Source organism: Monodelphis domestica, chromosome 3 (genome assembly GCF_027887165.1).
Source record: "Monodelphis domestica isolate mMonDom1 chromosome 3, mMonDom1.pri, whole genome shotgun sequence".
In the NCBI taxonomy this organism is placed as follows: domain Eukaryota; kingdom Metazoa; phylum Chordata; class Mammalia; order Didelphimorphia; family Didelphidae; genus Monodelphis; species Monodelphis domestica.
Genome location: NC_077229.1, coordinates 258,328,447 through 258,352,821, shown reverse-complemented (window position 1 = coordinate 258,352,821; position 24,375 = coordinate 258,328,447). Strand labels below are relative to the sequence as shown.

The window sequence follows — 24,375 nt, the reverse complement described above, 5'->3', positions numbered from 1 at the left end:
GCAGTCCCAGAGTATAGGGGAGATGGGAGGAAGGATTTATAGAATTTAGAGCTGGAAGGGATGTTAGGAAGGGAGGACAAACTTCGCTTCCCAAAACAGAGGGGCTGGAAGTGCCCACCAACTTCCATCGACTCTGGGGGACTGGGACGGGGGCGGGGCGGGCAGCCCTTAGAAGCTCCGCGGGAGGCTGGGCAACCCGGAGACAGGAGAGGGGAGAGGGGAGAAGTGGGAGGGGCCGCCCAACCCGCCCTTTCAAGTCTCTCTCTCTCCCTCCCTCCCTGGCGGCAGCTGGGGGAGATGAGTGGCGCTGAGTCGCCTCTTCCCTGACCCCTCCTCTCCCCCTGCCCCTCCTCCCTCCCCCTGATGCTGCCGCCGCCGCCGCTGCACGGGAAATATGAAGAGTAGCTGCAGCTGCAGCAGCGGTGGTGGCTGCAGCGACTGGGCTCAGAGAGCGGAGCTGGAGGGAGGTAGAGAACGCGGCCGCGGACGCCACCCAAGGCACCGAGAGGCAAAGACTTCTGCCAACGTCCAGGGCCAAGAGGGGGGACAACGGCACCAGCGACGGCGGCAGAATCAGAGAAGTAACTGCAGGCACCCGTGAATCAGTGCCTTCCTGAACCCTCTGCCCCAGCGCGCAACACATGCTCGAGTCCTCCATCCCCGGCCAGTGAACGGTGCCCGTGACAGCCGGAGTTCCTAGGACTAGTCCGACGCTCCGCTGCGTCCTCCGGACCCAACTGCGGGAGGTCCCCCGGGACATTCCCCGGTTGTCCTGTCACTGCCGCCTTCTTCCAGGCAGAAGGAGATGGAGTGAGTGGTCTCCGAGCGTGAGGCCGCCAGAACTTTTTTCGGTAGCTGGAGGTGAAACTTGAAAAGCCAATTTTCTGGGAAAGGAAAAGGAAGAAGAGAAGGGACACTGCGGGGGGCAGAAGCCACTAAGAATCTCTCGACCTGGCGACTCGCCCTCCTCTCTCGGGGCTCAACGCACCTCCTTTGTCCACAGCCCCGCTTAATCTTCTGCACGCTGTCCCCCGAAGCCTACGCTGCTAAGGGACCCAGAGACCCCCCCGGGAGGAAGGCCGCGGCTGTTGGTCGCAACTTTTCCAGCTCACTTTCATCCGGCTTGTCAAGTTCATCCGGAAGGGAGTAGTGGACTTTTCTTCAGGCGTGGGGGTGGAGGGAGGGAAGAGAAAGCAAGAAATTTAGCATCATTTTGTCTCTAAGGAAGTCCAAAAGTAGCATTAGAAGAAAATAGTTACGGACAATCAGAAAGAGGACAGAATCTCCAAAGCTCCTGGACGAGGAGGAGGAGGAGGAGGAGGAGGAAGTATCAAAATAAAACTGGAAATGTCCCATCTCTACCGCATCCTGGTCAGATACCTGTTCCTGGCCCTCCTTTTGCATGGTGAGTGAATGCATTAGTGGGTGATTTACTAAAGACTCCCCTCCCCAAGAGAGCAGATGTGCTGGTAAATTTTAATGGTCTTTTATAATTATCCATGATAAAAACCTATAGTCAGTTTAGGACATAGAAAAATACACAAAAGTGATTTTTAAATCATTTAACCTTCTTAGACCTCAGTTTCTTCATCTGTACAATAATAGATTGTTAGGATATGGCCTCTGAGATCTCTACCAGGCCTAGATCTGTGATAGCTCTGAAACACTTGGGGGAAACTAGTATAATTTCTGTTACTCCCTCCTTTTCTAGTTCTATGTGAGAGCTCCTTTTATCTTCCAAACCCTTGGCCTTTGCTGCTTGATTTTTCTTATATGTGAAGACAAGATTACTGGATTTCCCCCCTTTACCTCCAGAGTCAAAGAGTATGAACTTTTTGGCAAATGTTTTTTATTCTTTCTTTAGCATTTCCAACTACTAGCAGAGATGCTATAATTAAATTATGAGCCTTGTGGTCATTTTTTAAAGTTCCAAAGCCCATAGAGTGATTCTTGATGTTTTCCAAGTTTTTAATGGAACTCTAAAGAATAACTATGAACTTTTATGGAAAAAAGTACCACGTGTGTTTATCTCTAAACTTCTTGGAAGAGTATTGGTTGTACAGATTATTTATTTCAGCTCCTAATGACAGCTGCTCACTAATTCAGTTCTGAAATGCATTGTTGTTTTAGATCCCCATGCATAAGCAGTCCTGAAGTCTTTGGGTACAATCTGAAAGTAGGGAACAAATAATTTACCAAAGATTTAGTAATCCAAGGAAAGTCTAACATGGTTTATCTGAATTTAAGGTGCTATTTTCCTAATGTTCTGGTTTGGTCTGATTTGATTAAAAGTTCAAAATACCCAAAAGAGCTTTGACAAAGGATTCTAGCTCTCATCCCATATATATTACTTGCCTTTAGGAGATTTTGGAATATTCTTTGTGGAAAATTGGACAGATAAAAGAAAGATCAGGATTATATCATAACCTACAAAGAAGCTACTAGAACTGGATTACCTGGCATAGCATAAGCAACTAAATATATTATTAATATATTGGGGTAAAGCAACTTCTTCTAGTGCTCTTGCAGAAGAAGCACACTGTTCTTGGCATTAGAGAACTTGCATTTGAGTCCAAACTCTGCCATTTACTAGGTATGTGACCTTTGGGAAGTTGCTAACTCTTTGAGCCTCTATGTTTTCATCCATAAAATGGGAATAATAATTGAAATACCTGTCTAATACTGGTTTTGTGGGGGGAAAGTGTTTTGTAAAATGAGTTAGTATCTTTAGAGTTGATGCTTTTTTTGCTTCATATAAATGCAAAATATTGCAGAGAAACACACTGGCTTGTTGAATGATGCATCTCTAGGGACACTAGTTCCTCATCCTTGTTTTCTTTCTCTGAATCAACTGATCTCTATCAATGGCATCACTGGGTATGTGTCTAGGTTATGATGACCATTCCAGGTGATATTCTTTCCTCAGACTTAGAGCAGGAACCCAGTTCTGGATAAGGTATAGCTCATCTTAGAATCAATTTGAATTCTTCTTGGAATCATAGACAAATGCATTAACTGAGTAGGCTGACATTTTCTTTATAATCTCACAGGCTGCCCAGCTACCAATGCCATAGGCTGTCAGCCTGACTGCTTAAGCCAGACCTTCCTTATGGCCAAGGTGTACTTTCAGACCCAGTGTTTTGGAAGTTTAAAAGTCAAAATGAGAGTCTTGCAGTTAGAGGGCAAAAGAGAGAAGGTATAATTATAGGGTTGGACTCCCAGGCCCATCTGCTTAGAATTACAGAGCAGTTTTAATCTTTGGCTGAAACATGAAACAAATCAGAGCCAATGAACAGATCAAAACAGCAGCTGCCACCGAGAGAGAGAGAGAGAGAGAGAGAGAGAGAGAGAGAGAGAGAGAGAGAGAGAGAGAGAGAGAGAGAGAGAGAGAGAGAGAGATGAAAAGAAGGAAATTGTCCATTTTTTCATCTATAGTTATATCTTATAGGAAAAAGGAAAAAAGGAAAAAAATGTGGTCTTAATGGACTTAAAACAAAAGAACATGAAAAGTTAGCTGGAATTAAAGCATTTTTAAAGAGACATCATTGCCTCTTGAATTAGAAAAGTAATGAATGACAAGATCCTTAAACTTGCTGCCTACTCCAGGTCAGGCATAGCATCATTTCCTCACCACCATCTTTAAGAGGTATTTAAATGCTTCTAGTTACCTTAACTAGCTCATCCATGTCTAGGACAGAATAGTAGCCTAAAATTTCTGATTCAGAGTGACCAGAGTAACTCAAGTGACAACTCAGATTGGTTTTGTTTTCCAAATTGGGATATAAGGACCTCTGGTGAACCATTATGGTCCATATCAAATTTCTTAGGGTCAGAAGATGCTAAGAGGTTCTTAGAGAAGGATGAGCCTGAAACTGAGAAGGAGAGACTCAAAGCATTTTAGGGCTCAGAGATCATCTAGGCTAAGGGTTCTTGATAAGGCATCTGTGAAATTTTATTCCAGTTTGATTGCTTTCCTTTGTAAGATTCTCTATTTTACGCATTTAGAAAACATTTTTCAGATAAGGAGCCCATAGACTTTAACTAATCTGCCAAGGGGGTTCCATGACACAAAAAGATGAAGAATCCTAAACTAGTTAAACCCCTTTATGTTACAGATGAGGAAACAGAGGCCCAAAGAAATCAAATAACTTGTCAAGATTACATAGTTAGTAAGCAAGAATGGGATTCAAATCCTGGTCTTCTGACACCAAATCCAATGTTTTTCTTACAGGAGGTAACTGAAGGAAATGTTTTGATAGGGGAAGTAGTACTTGGAATAATTGCTATTTTTAAGAGAAGTGGGCTAAAAAAAATGAGAAGCTAAAAATGACATGGGGGATTCACATTTTGTCATCCAAATCCAAAAGAATTCAATGGGGAAAAAAACCCTTTAGAATAACTATAATTGATTAAATAATACTATAGATATTCCAGGAAGATCTGAAAGGCACAGGTACCTAGAATTTGTATGGCTTCATATCTGAATTGAGAAAAAGGATAATAATTAATTGATACTAATACTGTATACTTTCAGAATGCCAGGGAATAACTCAGAGCAGAAAAATGGAATGCAGAATTTCTTATTTTTAGTTGGTTAAAGTGATTTGATACAAAACAGGTGCCTATCACTCCTACCCCTCAAGGAAGGTAAAGATCTGCTTGGTTTGCATACATATAGTATATGCATGTCCCATTTTGATATAGGGATTTTAGAAATTTTTTTCATGGCCTATTATACTAATTGGTATTTGGTAACATGCAGTGTAACTTATAAGAGTCCTTATGTCATTTTAAAGGGTTAAAATTGTTACTGATTTTGGTTGAAATATGATGAAAACCATCAAATATTTTAAGCAATGAATAATTCAGATTTTTTTCTTATAGTTGGTTTTATAATAATAACTCATTCATATATCTCTTCTGGGATTTCAAATTGTTTATATATACATTATGTCATTTGATTTCCATAATAGCATTAAAATAGGAACTATTATTATCCACATTTTCTGGAGAGGGAAATTGTGGTCTAAACTTGCCCAGAATCACACAAGTAATTTGGGTCTGAGGTAGGATTTGAACACAAGTCTTCCTGACTCCAAGTATAATATTCATTGCACTATACTTCTTATGATGGTCAGTTTACCTTCTCATCAACAATAACCATTTTTCAATTTCCACAAAAGCAATATATTGTCTCCAGTTATGTAATGGTACATGCATTTTTAACAATTTTGCTTTTAAATGATTGGTGAAGAAATGCATTTGAGAAAGTTGGGCAAGCCCTTCTTTACTTGAACTCAGACTTCTCCTCTCACAGTGTTGTTGAAGATATTTCTATCCTGCCTATAACTTCATTTGAGAGAGCTTGAAGGTAGGTAAAGTCTTTTATGAGCAAAGGTAAGGAGGTCACAGATACCGTTACATTTGGGTGCATTGTCTTAATTTAAACATTTAAAATTCCTTGACTTAGATAGTGATAGCTTAAGTTAACTTGTGACTTTAATTTTCTTACTTACAGGGCAGTAAGATAGGTAAGGTGGAGATATGAGCTCACTATTAATTTTTCTGAAAGTTTTTTTTAACTACACATTTAAGACAAATGACAGTGAATTTCTCAGATATATTCTTCATCAGTTCAATTTATGGATATAATTACATTAGCTAATTCAAGTAGAATCATAGAATATTTGAACTGGCAGGAATTTTATTGACCTTGTGGTTCAATTGTCTTATTTTCAAATGGGAACACTGAGTCCCAGAGAAGACTTCTCTAAGATTTTTCAGTAATAGAATCAGGGCTACAATTTAGCTCTACTGATTCCTAGTTAAATGTCCTAGAAGTTGAATGTCAAAGAAAGTATGTTGCTACAAACTGCCACTTTTCAGTGTTTTCTCAGGCAACATAAAAAGGTATAAAAGTTTCTGATGTGGTTTTCTAAAAATCATTCAGCTCCAAGAACAAAGATTAGCATTAATGATCCTAGCGTGATTGATTGGTCTGTAAGGGAAATACATGTATCTAAAATTTATTGTTGATAATATGAGTTCTTTCTTTTAAAAATGGAATTTAGGGTTTCAGTTATTAAAATTGATTGGCTTTTTCAGGGAAATGAAGCTCCTTTTTTAGTTTCACTCAAGGTAACCATGTTTAAACTTTTATCTACTTTCACAATCATTTGAATCTGAAAAAATTCTAAACAATATTATTAAGATAGGTTAGATAGTGATGCAAAAGCACGTATTTGGAATTTGAGAATCTGGTTTTGAATCCTGGCCTTGCTAATTATGACTTATGTGATCTTGGGCAAGTCATTTAACCCCTTTGAGCTTTAGAATCCTCATCTGTAAAATAAAGGTATTAGATGATCTCAGAACATCCCTTGCAACTCCTATGTAATTCTCAGAAAATATAATTTGCTAAGAGAATTTCCTGACACCAAGAAAACCTTCTCTTTCCATTTTCTGACCTTTTTTTAGAGCAGTAGGAGAAAATGATGTGGGAACCTTAAATATAAAGTGACAAAGGCTATTTTTAAAAAAAGCACAAAATTTATGAACATATCTAGGTGCCTTGTTTTAAGTTTTGTAACCCATCGAACAAGATCACCAGAGAATTTTTCCCTTTCTTCTTTCCACAAGGTGAATGAAGAGCAAAGCATAGGTGGCAAGTGTTTCATAATTGCATTCTAAGAGCAGAAGTTTGATGAACTTGGCAGTTGACATAGCCAATTTAAAATATGAACAAACAATTATAAGATAAGAATCATTCAAAAATGTTTATATATATGTATGTATATGCATATACATATGTTTTTTAATGACTCTGACACCTCCTAAATATATGTGTAAATCTTTACCTCTCTATAGTTCATGGAATTGGAGAGAGGGGAAACATTCATGTGACTAAAGTAAAAATTCAACATTTCAGTGGGGATAAAACAAAGCTTTAGTTGCTTACCTACTTAGTTCTCTCTGTCAGTTAAGTGGTAGTGAAAAGCCACAAGGTGTGTTTCCCAGGAATCCCAGGTAGGTAACATTTCCAAAAATTTTAAGCCTTTAGATCAGGTACCCCTACTTAGATTTTAAGCAGGAGCTATTTTTAATTTCTTGAAATTTTGTAGTCTCTGTGGAGGAGGGACTAGGTAGGAACAGTCCAATCCTTGGAAGCAGAGATTGCTAACAATAAAAATCCCTATGTGGAAAGGAGAAAGTGGGGGGACTATTGTCCTTCCCTTACCTATGCTGGAAATTCTTGCAAATCACCACAAACCTATTTTTGAAGGGGGGGAGAGAGAGACAGAGACAGAGACACAGAGAGAGAGACAGAGAGAGACAGAGAGTGTTTAGTGCCACCAATAACCAGTTTGAAAATTTACCAAGCAGGGCAGCTAGATGATTCAGTGGATAGAGAACCAGGCCTGGAGATGAGGGATCCTGGGTTCAAATTTGATTATAGATACTTCGTAGTTGTGGGACCCTGGGCAAACCACCTAACTCTAATTGCCTAACCCTAACCACCTTTTTTACATTGGTACCAATACTTAGTATTGAGTCTAAGACAGAAGGTAAGATTTTAAAAAAGAAAGAGAAAATTTACCAGTTTGGAATCTATAATTAGATCTCCAGATTGGAGACGTGTGTTAGAAAGTAGTAACCCAGGAAAATTTAACTGATGTTCAGCCAAAATCAAAGCAGCATATGATTATCATAATTTCTTTATATTATTCTTTCTATCAAAAGAGAAAAACAAAAGCCTTTAATGGTGAATTCACAAGAAATATGTATTATACTCCAAACTACCCCCTCACAAGGGCAACAGTGGAGAAATAGAGAAAAAATCCCCTTATTTTGAGTTTTGTCATTGAAGTGGTGAAAATTAAAAATAATGAAGAGTAAACAGTTAACCACTATTGACAGAACCACTGTTGTCTTATTACATTCAAAATGAAAAGGCATCCTAGTGTTAATCTAACAATTACCACATCAAACAGTAGTTTATGGCAATGACTATTTAATTGGCAGAGCAATTGCATAGATAAATAATAACCTATATTTAAGTTAATCAGTTGCATTTTTACCTGCTAGAAAGTTTTCATGTTTCAGACAAGTTTTAACTTGAGATCTAGTCAAAAGATAATCATACTCTTAACATCTAGTATTTACATTGGAGTTTTTACATAGTTAAAATTATAGTTTATACCCACTTTTAAAAAATAGTCCTTTTTCTTCCTTTATCTTATCAGCTATCATTTAGAACCAACCCCCACCCCCTTTTTGTTTTCAGTTTCCTAGTCTGTACCTACATGGGTAAGTAGATGAGGAAGTGGAAATTATTCAGATATTTCAAACACTAAAAACTGCTATTCTAAAAACTAAGTTAAGACTAGAGGGTAGAATGATCAAGAATAGTTGTCCATGCTAATCAGGTTAATCATATTGATTAAACCCTTCCCCCACTTCTTATTTGCTACAAAACATAGCCTTTCAGAGACACCTGCCCTCTGTCTTACAATATCCTCCTCCTCTTCCCACCAGAAAATAAATGAGCATGATCTTTTTGGTGTCAGTTTCCTCACATCAAGGATGAGAGCATCACAAGTGGGGAAAAGTGTTTACTAGTTTTTGTTGGTGTTACTAGTGATTGTTGGTGTCAATCAAAGAGAGGGGCTGCATGTATATCATTTGTAGAGTAAGCATTGCTAAGATTGGCTCTCCACAGCCATCATCTGGTGAAATTAGGCAGTGTAGACAGTTAGCCCAAGTACTTCAAAACCCAATGTTCACTTGATGCTTGGTCTTCTGTCTCAATAAGAGGAGTTCTCTTTTATTTTTTATGTGGACCTCTGCCTTTAAAACTGTTATTACTGAGAACTCCTCTTGGAAGAGAAAGTTGGATCATTGTGATCCTAATTAAGATCATTTTGGCAGGATTTTAGGATGTTGGCAAGAATAATCTAATCCGTAGGAGTAAATCACTTGCTCGTGTAAAGTGAAACAAACATATCAGAATGTAAAAGTATCATTTACTCTCTTGAAAGTGGTAATTTGCTAAGTGGTAGGTACCCTTGTGCTCTTAAGACTTCATTTGCTTTTCACAGTTTATATTCAGGAGCAAGGAGCATAGGAGCATGCCTACTACTCATATATCAGAGTTTCACTATAATTCTCCCCAGGATCTATTTCCTGGTACTTAATTGTGCATGAGAGTAGTTTTGTAACAAGATTGTTTGGGTACTTGGATAGGATCCAAGATGTACCCTCCTTGTACCAAATTCCATTCTATTACAAACAGTGTGTTGGTGAGGCTCCAACTAAATCATTCTTTAGTGTTTGCACAGTATTTGTTATTTATAAAGCATTTTACCAATATATTTTATTAATTACTCCTCACCACACCTATAAGCTAGGCTAGTTTTGGTTATTTCACTTTATAAATGGGAAAAATGAGGCATAGGAATATGAAGGGTGGATTGCCCAATAACATGCTGTTGGCTAATTTCTTATAAGCCCTTCTCCAGTGGTCTATTATTTAGTAACTCTCTTTTGTCAAGAATTATCTAGAGTAAACCTGAATTGAGTATTTACAGTAATATATCTTTTTTGGACCCTTTAGTTAACCATGTTGTTGGGTGCATGTGATGGTTTTCTCCCACATTCTTTACTGTAATGATGTAGGAATAGGAAGAACACAAACATATTAGATTCAGAAAACAACCAAAAAACCCTCAGCCTTGGACATGTCCTGAAGTTGGCATAGGTAGCTCAATCTCTGATGCTTTCTGCATATATAGTGCTGTACAGTGAGAATTAATATCCAAATTAATGAACCTGAAGTATTACTATATTCCTGAGTCACTAAAGAAAGATGCTCATTCTAAGAAGAAAGGATTTTCAGCAACCCAAATCAAATAGTTTTTAGTTAACTCTTAGTTAACAGAAAATTTCAATTAGCTACAATATTCCATTCCCTGAGCATTCCAGGTAAGTATTTTTTAAAACTGGAAAAATGCATGTATAAATTCAAACACAAAAAAGATTAACTTCATTACTATTCAGATACCCTTTCAAAGATATGAAGGTAGAAGATTTAAACTCCTGGTAGCTATCAAGGTGGAAAAGGGGGGGGGGGGGTAAGCACTTATTAAATACCTACTATGTGTCAGGCACTGTGTTAACCACTTTTATTAATATATTATTTCTTACAACAACTCTGTATCCTGACATTATTATCTCCTTTCTATAGCTGAGGAAACAAAAGCAAGCTGAGGTTATGTGATTTTCCCAGGGTATACAGGTAAATATGTGTCTAAAGCTATATTTGAACTTGGTTTTCCTACCTCCTAGCCAAGCATGCTTTCCATTTCCCTGCTAGATAATGCTATCATTCAAGAACCACAAGAACTAAATACAGAAATAAGAGAGAGGGTGAGATAGAACATTTGTAGAATGACTCATCTAGTTTGTTAACCAAGGACATCTTTTTACCTAAACATCTTGTTTATTAGAAACCTTTCCTCAAATGGAATTCAGAGATCTTTGGAATTGGATGAAACCCATCACTAATGTGATCTGGAAACACTTCATTACCTAATTCTTCAGAGCAAAGCCTTCAGGGTCCAAGGATGCCATGTCACTATGCTCAGCTTTCTGTGTTGCCTAGGTTGAAGTTTTTAAGTGAATTTTCAATTTCTTTCCATTTATAAGAAATCTAGTACACCCTATAGCTGCTTTCCATGTTTCCCATACCATAAAAGCCAAATGAACATTTGAAGATGAATGCTGATGGCCAGATGAAGACTGAAAAGGCAGTCAGGAAAGGGTACTTCATCTGCCACACTGTAACAAGTATTATTTCTTTCATTCTAACTATTTGCTTTCATTCATTCCCTTTCTTGTTAAGATGTGGATTTTTTAAATGGAAAGACTTATTTTTTTAAACCATCTTTTAAACTTACTGTTTGTAGCTTCATAGTATTGATTCGATGTTATCTTCTTGTGATCATTAAATTTAGGTGATGTTATTGTTATACTGGCCAGGGTTTTGTCCACATTGGACACATATAAATAGGAAAAGATGAGGACATAGTTTTCCTTCCTTCGTTCCTTCCTTCCTTCCTTCCTTCCTTCCTTCCTTCCTTCGTTCCTTCGTTCCTTCCTTCCTTCCTTCCTTCCTTCCTTCCTTCCTTCCTTCCTTCCTTCCTTCCTATAATAAATTGTCCATTTTAGACCAAATTGGCCACAATTCCTCAACATCTTCCCAGGAATCATTATGATCAGTGATTACTTGGATAATTTCTGTGCATTTTAGTTCCTCCCTACTCTACAGGCGTCCAATTTTACTCTCTGGGATCTATATGTAAAATAAGAAGTAGCTAGGTGATTGAGATAATAGATCAGTGGACCTAGAGTCAAGGACCTCAGACACTTTTGAGCCATGTGACTCTGAACAAGTCACCTAACCTTTGTCAACCTCAATTTTCTCATCTGTAAAATGGGAATAATAATAATAACTACCTTTTGGGGTTGGTCTAAGGACCAAATGAAATAATATTTATAAAGTACTTTGAAAATCTTAAAGTACTACAGAAATGCTAGCTATTATTATCATTATTATATCTAAATATCTCCAGCTAAATGGGCTAGGGTTTATAATGAATCTGTATACACTAAATGTCCCATCTATAAAATAAAAGTGATAGACTGGATCAGTGATGGTGAATTTATGGTACAGGTGCCAAACAAGGGCACACTGATCCCTCTCTGCCAGAGTTCATTACTAGAGTGTTAGAGGGATTCGGGGCACATCTATTCTCCTCTCTCTCTTCATGCACCTGAGAACATTCATCACTTCCCCCACCCTTCTGCCCAGAAGCCAATGGGAATGCTTCCTCCCTCCCTTGTCTGGGGTAAGGAAGGGTGTGGCACTTGGCCATTGTGGTTGGAGGGGAGGCATAGCACAAGGTCTGGGGGTGGGGCCTGGAACTTCATCTCTAAAAGGTTTGCCATCACTGGACTAGATGAGCTCTACAAGCCTTCTTTTCTTTAGATCCTAAGTATTAGATGTGCTTAATTATTGTTGTTTATTAGAATATTAAGTAATTAGGCTATTGATAGTTCTGGGAGGATGTCCATTGGTATTGTAGGCCTAGAACTTGAAGAGACTTTAGAAGTCACATAGAACATAATCACCTAGCCCTTCTTTTCTGTCTTAAAATATACTAAGACAGGTAAGAATCTAAAGAAGAAGAAGGAATACAGCCCAACCCTCTCATTTTATAGACGAGGAAAAAGCTTAGAAGTTCAGAAATGCATAAATATATACATATACGATATCAACACATTTTATTTTTTAATACCATAAATATATAAACTTTCTTTTTTAAAGTTAAAATAAGTAAAAAGTTTGAGAAAAGAATGTGAAAACCAAAAAGGTTTATGTAGATTTTCCAGGTTATGGGGAGTGCTAGTATCTCAAGCCCCTGTAATAGGAATTTCTGTAATCAGAATTTCTCTTGGTCATCACAAGTCTAACAATTTGCCTATTAAATGCTTAGATCTAGTAACACAGTCTTTTATATAATACCATTAATTTAATACTACATTAACATTTAGAATGATTGTATTCTCTAGAGAAGAATTTTGCTGCAAAGCAGTTTTTATGGCATAGCATCTAACAAATTCTAAGAAAGGAAAAATTAATACACTAAAGAAAATAAGAGGTAGCATTTATGTAGTGCCCTAAGGTTCTCAAAGTGTTTTATAGATATTATCACATTTGATATGAAGTAACTCCTAAATTATGAAAATTTCACTTACGGACAACTCATACATACAAATGGATATTTTCTCATCTCACTGCCATAGGAGCCTGACATTGTTAGTGTTTTCCTGTCTTCTTTTAATTCTCAGCTGATGTCTCACCTTCTGCAAGAAACCTTTCCCAGTTCTCCTTAATCTTAGTGACTTCCCTCTGAGATTATCTCCAATTTATTATATCTGTGTACATAGTTATTTGTATGTTGTGTCCTTTAATAGACTGAGAGCATGGACTATGGACTACTTTTTGGTTTCCCTGATACTCAGAGTAGTCCCTGGCACATAGTAGGTACTTAATCAATGCTTGCTGCCTTGACTTGATTTGTAATCATCCAGGGCACGAACAGCACCCTATGGGAACAGATCTCTCCCCTGTCCTATACCCCCAGCAAAGCTGCAGATCTCAGATCCTTACCTTGCTGCTTCAGTAAATAAAGCATTTTGCCTGGAGTCAAGAATACCTAAGTTCAAACCCAACCTCAGACATTTACTAGCTTTGTGGTTCTGGGCAAGCCACCTAACCTTTGACTGTCTGGATTTCTTCAACTATAAAATGGGGATAATAGTAGCACCTACTTCTTCCAGGGGTGTTGTAAAGATCAAGTGAGATATTTATAAAGCACTTAGTACAGTGATGTGGCACATAGTAGGTTCTTAATAAATCATTGTTTCCTTTTTTTTCTTCTTGTGGTAGTGGTCTCTACATCTTATTCTAGTTCTCTAAGTGTATGTATGTATGTATATATATATATATATATACATACATATATATGTATATATATATGAAACCAGTCTCTTGACTGTCTCTATCCTTCCCCTCAAACATCCCTCCCCATATTCACAACTCATCTATATCGTATGAACAATATCCTTCAAGACTCAGTTTGACTCCCATCTCCCTTGACGACTTCATCCTGAACCAATTTCTCCCTTTTCTAATCCTTTAGTTATTTTGCAGTATAAAATGAGTAGTTTGCTACTTATTATCTTGTGCTCTTGTCTTCGTGTGTGTGTAAAAGGGGAGAGCTCATGTTTATTGCTCATGTATACGCATATTTATATGTTGTTCTTTCCCAAGTAGACTGTAAGTTCTTTAAGATGATGATGTCTTATACTTTTACATTGTCTGTAGTGAAGTACAGCTTAATATACTAGTCACTCATTAATATTTATTGTTTGATAAAATTGGCTTTTTTACAGGACAGGAGGGAGTGTAATATTGCTTCAGCAGCCAAGAGGCCTCTGGGGTAGCTAAGGAGAGGCCAGGTATCCCGGAGATTATGGAAGGGGACCAAAGAGAGACTTGTACCCTGTTAGATACAGGAAATTACTTTATTGAAATTATTCCTTTGAGGACCATTAAGAGGAATTAGCAGGAGAACTGACAGGGGAAAAGGTCTCTACTAGGAAAAAAGTTCCTACTAATGAGACCAATTATTAGGGACAAAATGCATAGTCAATCCATACTTTTTCCTCTGCTACAAGATTTTTCAGCCTGATTTGTATAAATGGTTTCTGAGCTCCAGAGCCCTATTGACTACATTTTAAAATTTGTCTTTCTTCCCTAGGGCTGGGAGAAGGTTCCGCCCTTCTTCACCCAGATAGCAGATCCCATCCTCGGTCTTTAGAGAAGAGTGCTTGGAGAGCTTTCAAGGAATCTCAGTGTCATCACATGCTCAAGCATCTCCACAATGGAGCACGGATCACTGTGCAGATGCCACCCACAATTGAGGGCCACTGGGTCTCCACAGGGTAAGAATGACAAAGATGATATTGGAGAAATCCTACAAAGCACTGAAGTAGAAGGGAGATGAAAAACATTCTTCTATGTTGTCTGATGTCTCCAATGCACAGAAACTACCTATAATATTCATTGAAAACTATTCCCTTGTTATCTGAATTTTATCCCAGGAGACATGCAATTAAAAAAACCCCAAAACTTTCTTCAGTTAAGAAACAGAACTAAGTACTGTTGAGATCTTATGCTCTGAGAGAGATTCTACTGTAACACAGTTGACCACATAGAGTTAGTGAATAGAACCTTGTTTACTGAACTGTATCATACTGCTTGTTTATATAAAAAAGTCATTAGCAAGTGAAATTAAGTATCTGTATTTCACTAACCCCTGAAACATAGTTAGCTCCTTATGTTCTAAATACTGTAGTCATATTCAACTAATGTAATATATGACTTCAACACTTTAACAGGAAAGATAAAGGTACTAGATTTACCACTACTATTCAAGAATATATTTCTTGGTTTCTCTTTCTCTGCGACAGATATAAGATTCATTATTGAGTTCTAGATTATCAAAAGTAACCTAGAATTCTGTTAGTCTGAGGTTTAGGACATTTGTTGACATTTAACAATTCTGAGTAATCTAGACTATATCTAAGGAAGCTGATTTCTTTCTTCCTGAACACCATAGGCAATTGCCACCAGTCAAGGTGGTATCTGGCCAAATGGTTTGACTTATTCCATAGATGGAGAGTAAAATCAATATGTGACTCAGTGTTCCATGTTTTTTTTTTCTGTAAAAACATGTTTATATATATATAAATAGCAGTATGAACATAAACTAATCTTTAACAAATAAATATTATATACTTGTTTTTCACCAGCCCTTACCTTTTGCGTTAGAATTGATTGTACCTATCACTTCCAAGGCAGAAGAGAAGTAAGCACTAGGAAAACTGGTATTAAGTGATTTGCTCAGGGTCACACAGTTAGGAAGTGTATGAGATCTCATGAGTCCAGTACCTCCTGCCTCTGGGTCTGACTCTATCCACTGAGCCACTAGTGCCCCTAATGATTATATTTAACAAACAATCAACTCAACATGTAAAATGGTATACTTTTGAAAGAGATAAAACATTCAGTGCCCCCTTCTCACTATCCCATTGGTTATCACTTCCTAATATCTTTCTCTCATGCACTTAATCAACAAGTATTTATTAAACATCTTCTGTGTTACTGGTGATAAAAAGATAAGATTAAATTAGTTATTGTAGTACATATCTAAATAAATTGAAAACATATAAAATATAAATCTAAGGTATTTGAGGGAGAAGACCTGGGCAGTTAGGATAAAACCTTTCTGAGACTATGAGAGTAGTAAATTTTGACTTTTTCTTTTTTGACACTTAGAGATATGTTCACAGATCTCACATAAATAACTTCTTTACACTTTGTATTTTATTATTTTTTACATCAATTGGAAGTCCTTTGATCAAATGAGTTTCCTTAGTGATTCTCAATAGTATTTCAATAGTTAAGAGGTAGTTGCTATTTTATGCAGTTTAAATTTCCTAGGACAGCTTTTTATTTCCTTTTTCCTTATCTTCTGTCAGAAAAATAACAAAAAAGAGATATATCAGACTATATATTCTCAGCATTTTTGTGACTGTCTTTTGTTCAGTCAAGAAAAAGTTATTCTCAGTCTTGACTCTATGGCACTGACTTCTCTCTCCTTGAAGCATATTATTAATTAATGTCATTTTACATAGAATGATTCAAGATTCTCATTAACTAGATTGGTAGCTTCTAAATTCTTTTAGGCTTCCCAAAGAGACTGACATTTTTTCCTTTAAAATATCTTAGAATAAAATAGAACATATTTAAAGTAAAAATTTTAAGTGATTTCTTTATAAAATCCAACTATTTTGGATGCATCATTTGTAATTTTGCTCAGAGTTGGTGGGGTAAGGAATTGCTTAGGAGAAATTAGATGCTTTGTAGTGTTAATTCTAGTCCTGTGCTTCAAGAATTTTGGTTATTTATGAAGAAATAAATGATCTCTCCCTCAAAATGGTCTTTTGATAAATTATTCATTGGTTAAAATTGTAAATATTTTTAAAGCTCATTGTTGGTTCAGACTTATGATTTTCGTTAAGGAAGTATTGAAAATCTCTTCATTATGAAACAGAAAAAATATTAAGTGTTGGAGTACATAGTACCACAGTTTCTTTTTAATAGAAGTAATTGAAGTTGCTTGATGCCACATTCTTTATTTTAACAGTCAGTTTCTCGTGAAACAAGTGGATTTTGGGTTTTTTTTTTTTTTCAGTCTTTTGATTTTATCAGAGTAGAAATTTCCTTATCAGAGTAGAATTTCCCTGTATGGAAATTCCCATCATCAATGCAGAAAGGCAGTTCCTTTGTAATTGATTGCATTAGACAGCTGCCCAAAGCACTAAAGTTGTACCTTTTTCTTTTTCTTTTCTTTATTTTTGCCTGAAGCAATTATTTAGATCACACTAGGTACAAATGCCTCTTTCTACTTTCATCTGTTCAAAATTCTTCTATATTCAATTCCTTGACACATATTTCAACTATATTCAGGATGATTATGAAGTTATAAATTTTATTTGGTAGATGTCTTTTTTTTTTTTTTGTAGGGATAGGGTTGATTCAAAACTGTGATTTCACTGGCATATCAAATTCCTAGTGGGGAAAGCCCATCAATACATGTCCACAACTACTTTGTAACTTATAACTTTAGAGATTGCCTGGGACACTGAGGAGTTAAATGATTTTAGTAATGGCCACACGATCAGTATATATCAGAAGCAGGATGTGAATTTCTGTTTTCTGACCCCCAACAAGAGCCTTCCATCCACTTTGCCATACTGCTTCTCAAGAATAATATACATTTACTAATTCATCAAGATGTCAAAAGACATGGAAGAAGTGTTTTGGGTGTGCAGTTAGACTACATGGTTGTGACTCCACAGAAAATAATAAGGATCATCCTTATGTTGTAGGAGATTTAATTTAATTTAATGGTCCCAGCAGCAACCATTTATTGCCCAGAATATTCTAAATCCTTCCATTTGCACATTTGGTGCCTACTAGGTAAAATCACACATTTTATGCTATTTTAAGTCATCAATCAGAAAATGCTTAATGAGCATTCTCTATATTCAAGGCTATAAAAGAGTTTCAAAGGAGTAAAAGACATTTCTTTGCCTGAAATGGCTTACAATTTGATGGAAAATAGAAGAGTAAAATAAGACAAAGTAATAGTACAAAAAATAGCATAGTGGCTCAGTAGTTTGAAAGTTAGGGCTAGAGATGGGAGGTCCTAGGTTCAAATTTGGCCTCAGATACTTCCTATTTGTGTGACTTTGGGAAAGTCACTTAACGCCCATTGCCTAACCCTTACTACTCTCCTGTCTTGGAACCAACACACAGTATTGATTCTAAGATGGAAAGTAAGGAATTTTTAAAAATAGCATAAGGCAATCTAGAATTTAATTTCAAGCATGGAATTCTCAAACTTTTTGGTTTCAAGACCTCCTAAAATTTATGGAAGTCCCCAAAGGATTTTTGTCTATGTGAGTTTACACCTATCTGTTTTCCTCTTGTCATATCCACCAAGAGTATGGTTTGCTCATTGTGTCCTTGCCAAAATAAGAGGATCCTATAATTGAGGGTTCTTGGATGTAATTAGATTCTTATTCCTAGATAACATTAATTGGCACTTGCTAGAAGGAGAGCCAAGTTTAAATTGAATGGCTGACAAATTGACTGGAGATTGAACTTCCCACTATCTATTTGTTATACCTTCATATCAAAACTAAGTAAGATTGACCTCCTAGTGTATACTTTATGAATCGCATGTAAAGAGCTGGATTTTGAATATTCTAAATTATTGCCCCTACCACTAAATTGAGAAAAATGAGAAACTTGGCAAAGTATAAAAGCGGGAAAAGGTTAGGCAGAATGCCAAGAATTATTTTGAGACATATTTAAAGAGAGGAATAAAGGGACCTTCTATAAAAAAGGAGAGTAATATAGATAGTTGAACAGGTAATCAAATAAGCGAAATATGTAGAATAGACCAAGAAAATGGGAGTGGAGAAGAGAAAGAATAGAAATAGGAATAACTGTCCCAAGAATAATGAAAGAGAAGGCAAGCAGATTAAGAACATGTAGCCATTCTATAAATAAGATAACCAAAAACACTGGCTCTGGAGTCAGAGAACCTGAGTTCAAACTCTACCTTTGTTGCTTTCTACCTGTGTGGCCTTGGTTAAGTTATTTCAACTCTCTGTGCTCTAGTTCTTCATCTCTAAAGTGGGTCTTTTAGACTAGATAATCTCTAGAGTTCTTTCTGGCAGTAACCCTGTAATAAACATTTGTTAAGAACATTGTAATAACACTGTAATAAATATTTGTTAAGAACATACTATGTGCCAGGTACTATGCTAAATACTGGGGATATGAAAGAGGCAAAAGGCAGTACTTGCTCTCAAGGACCTTACAATCTAACAGAAAAGGAGCACATAGCCTACAAATGATTCAGGGAACAATAGATTTGATCAAAAGAGTGAACAAAGGAAAAAGAAAAATGTGGAATTTACTATGTCTCCATACAGGTACCTTTCCTTTTCATCCACCTTCCCTTCACGTTTTTCTGTACTAATTTTGCTAGGATTTAGACTGGCTCTCTGGAATGGACTCTACCAACCTCATAACTGATGTTGAAATCTCTTCCTTTTTAAATGGCCTCCCTCTCCCTAGCAAGTATTGACACCTATAGAAAAGTACACACAGAATTTAGCAACAAGTTCTCATTTTTTGTCAATTTTTTTGACAATAATTTGTCAATTCTTAGATATACTGTGCAAGTGATGCTTTTTGCCCTTTATATTTTCCTCCAGGGAGGAAAAAACCCATGTCTTTTTTCTTTTTAAAGTGAAAAGATATGTGAAGAGGAGGTTTTGGCCCATAAGTGATGACTTATGTCTAGAACACACTCAGGGTATGGAAATAGGTTCATGCAAAAGATTGTTTGAATCATCTTTTTCATAGCAACAGGAAGTGTTTCCACATTTCTAAAATTAAAATGTGAATGATATTTTTTTCTTAACTAATTGAAGAATAGAACTTATTTTCTGATCCAGAGACCTATCTTTTTCACACAAAGGATAATATTTGTGGAAAAAGATAAAGATTATGCTTATAGGTAATGATTTTACCTGACCTATTTGTAACCTCTAAGAATATCTATTTGGAGAGCCAGCCTACTAGTAGAGTAGAAAGATCCTGAATTTGGAATCTAAGAGATTGTTTGAATATTGCATTTTTTAAACTTACTCTCCTTGTTAATTTGATAAAATTATTTAACTTCTTTTTTCTTAACAATAAAATTAAGGGATTGTACTTGAAGATTTTTTACATCCCTTCTAACTTATATGCTTCTATGGTATTTTCATTTCAAAAAGATGTAATGGTTTCTTTTATTCATGCATTTTTAATTGTTAAAAAAAATTCTCTTACTTTCCTTCTCCAGATGTGAAGTGAGATCTGGTCCAGAATTCATCACCAGATCTTATCGATTCTATCATAATAATACCTTCAAGGCCTACCAGTTTTATTATGGTGGTAACCGTTGTACCAACCCTACCTATACACTAGTCATCAGGGGTAAGATACGGCTTCGCCAAGCATCCTGGATCATCCGAGGAGGGACTGAAGCAGACTACCAGCTACACAATGTCCAAATCATCTGCCATAGTGAGGCTGTTGCTGAAAGACTTAGTCAGCTGGTAAATCGTACGTGCCCAGGTTTCATCCCTTCAGATAATCCTTGGGTGCAAGATGCCACCTATGACTTATGGCGAGAGGAAAATGGCCGGGAATGTACCAAGGCAGTGAATTTTGCTATGCATGAGCTTCAACTGATTCGGGTAGAAAAACAGTACCTCCATCATAATCTGGATCATCTTGTGGAGGAATTATTCCTTGGTGATATTCACACTGACTCTAGCCAAAGGATGTTCTACCGACCATCTAGTTACCAGCCACCCTTACAAAATGCCAAGGTATTTGTTTCCTTTTGTTGTTCCAGGACCATCAGGGATCTCTCATTTTAGACATAAGATGAGCAAAATTATTTTAGTGGGCTTTATTTTTTTTTTGTGCCAGGGTGTGAAAGCATAGTAGGGCATAGGGTACATTAGCCTAGCAGTTGAAATGAGACCTTTAAGTAATGATAGCAGTAGTTTAAAAGTGGGTTGAATCATATTAGGAAACTTGACTGCTGGAAAATAAAAAATAGGGGTAAAAGTAGAAGAAAAGAAGGAAAGAAAAACAAAAGTAGGAGTAATGGAGTGACAAATGAAGAAAACTGTAGTGCTGATAATAATAGCTAGCATTTATATAATGCTTTATGATCTGCAAACACTTTACCAATATTATGTCCCAATCCTTTGTAGGTTATTCCCATTTTACAGATGGGAAAACTATGGCAAGCAGTTTAAATTACTTTCCTTGAGTTTACACAGCTATTACATTTCTGAGAATGAGAACTCGGGTCTTCCTAATTCCAAGGCCAATATTTTATCCACTGTGCCACTAAACTGCCTCTAACAATGAAAATAATTTGCTTATGCCCTTGTATGACTTTGGGTAAATTACAACTTCTTGGATTTTTGTTTTCTTATCTTTAAAATGAGAGAATTGGACTAGTTAGGATTTGAGGTCTCTTTCAGCTGTTGCTATATGATCCTATATAGAACTTGACAATGCATTTTTCTCACAGCAACTTTGTGAGATAGGTAATTGAAAGATTATTATCTACATTTTATAGATGTAGAAACTGAGTGCCAAATAGGTTAAGGGATTTACCCATGGTCTCATACTAGTAAATGCCAGAGCCAGGACTTACACTCAGGTCTTCTGGATATAAAACCAGTACTTTTCCTACTTCTCTGTACTATTTCCCAGAAGGGTTTTTTTTTGGGGGGGAGGGGAGTCTTCATATGGTAGTAGTAGCCCCAAAGGGAGAAGAGGAATTAAAGATTGAGGAATTAAGAAAGAGCAAAATTAGGACATGAAGAAGAAATAAGATAAGTTAAGTAATGGCTCTAATGTCCTATTTCAATAATAATAATAATAAATACCATTCATTTACAAAGTTTTTCTCCCTCTTCCCAAGAATTAAATGCATATTATATATATTCCCTAGAACACAGACTGAAAAAGTCAAGCACACAGTATGTCCAGTATCATACACATGAAAAGAGAGATTTATCTAAAAGATACCCAAGCACTTTTTGGGTGCTCTATGTCCTATAAGGCTGTGCACAGTAGTGTGTCAACCTTGCCCAGTTATAGAATGCCAACTGCATAATTACATAATGCAGATAGTTTCAAGAGAAGAATTTCATAGGTCTGGCTGTAGCCAATGAAAGGAAGTATGGGAACTAGAAAGACCAGAAAATATGGCAGCCGTGTCTTGAGCTCCATTACCTATAGGCACCTAGGAATGGAACAGCTAGAAATGGAATACAGCCAGGGCTAGAAAGTTTCCTCTAGTAAGCATCAACTTAGTTAGAGTGTTGACATTTCTAGGGCCCTTTACCCAAACACTTGACACTTGCTAGTTTCTTTGGTGATACTCTTAGGAAAACAATGGCTCTCTAATTGAATCAGTCCATTCGCTGTCTATTTGAATGTGTATATGTGCATATACAGAGTGTGTGTGTGTGTGTGTGTGTGTGTGTGTGTGTGTGTGTGTGTGTGTGTGAATTGGAATTATTTTATCTCATACTCTGGGGCAAATCACAACCGGATGAGATAGCATGGAATATTTCCTCTCTCAAAGACTACTCTACTGGAGATTGTTATTTGACTCTATCTTATCACAAGCTCATACAAGAAAAACACTCCTCGTTTATTATAATTGTATAAAATCTTCTGAGAAAGCCTCCTTGGCTAGGAATATTTCCTCCAAATGAATCTTGTCATTGTGATATCTTAGTATATGTAATTAAAACATGTCCGATGAGCCAGTGCACAGAGATGCAGAAACACTTAGAGATCACTCTGAGTTGGCAGCTTGCCAGAATGATGTAGAGGGCCATTTGAAATTTGTTCCAAGAGGAAACATGAGCCAGAGTCATTACTTTCTGCCTCATCTGTTTCAAACCATCTGAAAAGAAAAAGGTGAACTGAGTATGAGGAAAAGGGAAGTCTTTAATTCTTGGTCCTTGAGGTTGTGTTGAGAAAGAGCTTCTCCATGTAAAGTCTCTGGAGCCAGCAATGCTTTTTAAACTGGTACAGTAGGAATTTCTAAAGGTTATGCCTGTCAGTATGTTGATTCCTTGGAAAAGAAACAAGAGGAATGAGAAAGGGGCAAAATTTCTTCCAACAGTGATGATCAAGTCTTCAATGAAGTCTTTCTGGGACACTTATAGATTCTGAACAGTGGTTAATCAACCTGAAATTTCATTTGGGGTTCTTGATGGTCTAAAGTCAGAAGTCCTCTGATTGAGTAATAAGTGATTTGAAGGCCCCAGTTTGAGACAATAGTAGGAAAAACCACAGCCAAGACTTCCCTCTGGATATTAGGCATCATCTTCTTAAGTGAAGCAAGCTCTCAAAATATATGCATGGAATTGGGAGGATAGGGAGTGATTTCATTGGCATAGATAACTCCCAGATAAGAAAACTCTCTCTACAAATACAGGTTGGCATGTTTTCTGCAACTACAACTATTAGTCTTAGAGATTACTTAAAACATTGTGAAGTTAAATGGATTGCTAAGGATCACACAGCCCAAGTATATGGCAGAAGGACAACTTGAATTCTGGTCTTTTTGGTCTTTATCCACTATGTCATACGGCCTCTCATGATAATGAGAAGTAGGATAAAAGGAGTTTGGGAAATGCAGAAAGTTCATATTTGCCAAAGCATTAAGCTCAACTTCAGGCCTCCCTCACTGCCCTTCATCTTCCAAATATCCTCTGTGAATGCTAACAAGTACAGAGGCAACTTGGAGGTGGGAGTGTTGGAATTGATCTAGGAAGAACAGGATTCAAATTCTGAAGCCCACACTTCACATCTGTAGGGCTCTATATGCCTCAGGCAACTCAGATTGTGGGCTGTAGGTAGAGTGGTACAATAGAAAGTATCTTGCTGAATTTAGAGTTAGAGGTGAGGTGGTCATTGGTATTGTACAGTCATTTCATTTGTGTCTGACTTTTCATGACTCTGTAAAGGGTTTTCTTGGCAAAGATACTATAGTGGTTTGAAATTTCCTTCTCCAGCTCATTTTACAGATGAGGAAACTGAGACAAACAGGGTTAAATGACTTGCCCAGGGTCCCTCAGCTAGTAAGGGTATGAAGCCAGATTTAAACTCAGGTTTTTCTGACTCCAGACTAAATATTCTATGCACCATGCCATCTAGCTACTATAGAATCAGATGACAAGTTCAAATCCCAGCTTGACTGTTTACTATATGTAAGTTCCTTCACATCTCAAGGTCTCAGGTCTTTGTTTATGAAATGAGGAGGGATGGTCTCTAGAGCTATGATCTTGTAATCTGCATTGATAGAGCACACTCCCTGTCATTCCTAAATCACAAATCTTTCACATGATCAGAAAATTGACCTCCAGGAAGCCAGGTTGGTGCAATGGATAGAGTGCTGGTCTGGAGTCGGGAAGGTGTCGTTATTCAGTCATGTCTGACTCTTCATTAACATTTTTGGACCTTTCTTGACAAAGATGCTGTAGTTGAGAAGATCTGAGTTTAAATCTAGCCTCAGA

General features: G+C 37.0%; 1 protein-coding gene across 2 annotated transcripts in view; it reads left to right on the top strand.

Annotated features, from left to right (window-relative positions):
• Nucleotides 1-1,270: 1,270 nt before the first annotated feature.
• APCDD1 (APC down-regulated 1) overlaps nt 1,271-24,375 on the top strand; it is a 56,933-nt gene continuing 33,828 nt past the window's right edge. The window contains exons 1-4 of one of the 2 annotated variants that reach the window (XM_056823646.1): nt 1,280-1,405; nt 10,244-10,294; nt 14,385-14,568; nt 20,115-20,646. In XM_056823646.1, the coding sequence (XP_056679624.1) occupies nt 14,489-14,568; nt 20,115-20,646 (612 nt within the window). In that variant the 5' untranslated portion in view covers nt 1,280-1,405; nt 10,244-10,294; nt 14,385-14,488. Of the gene's footprint in view, nt 1,406-10,243; nt 10,295-14,384; nt 14,569-20,114; nt 20,647-24,375 lie in introns of both variants that reach the window. The other variant, XM_001370862.4, reaches the window with a different exon arrangement.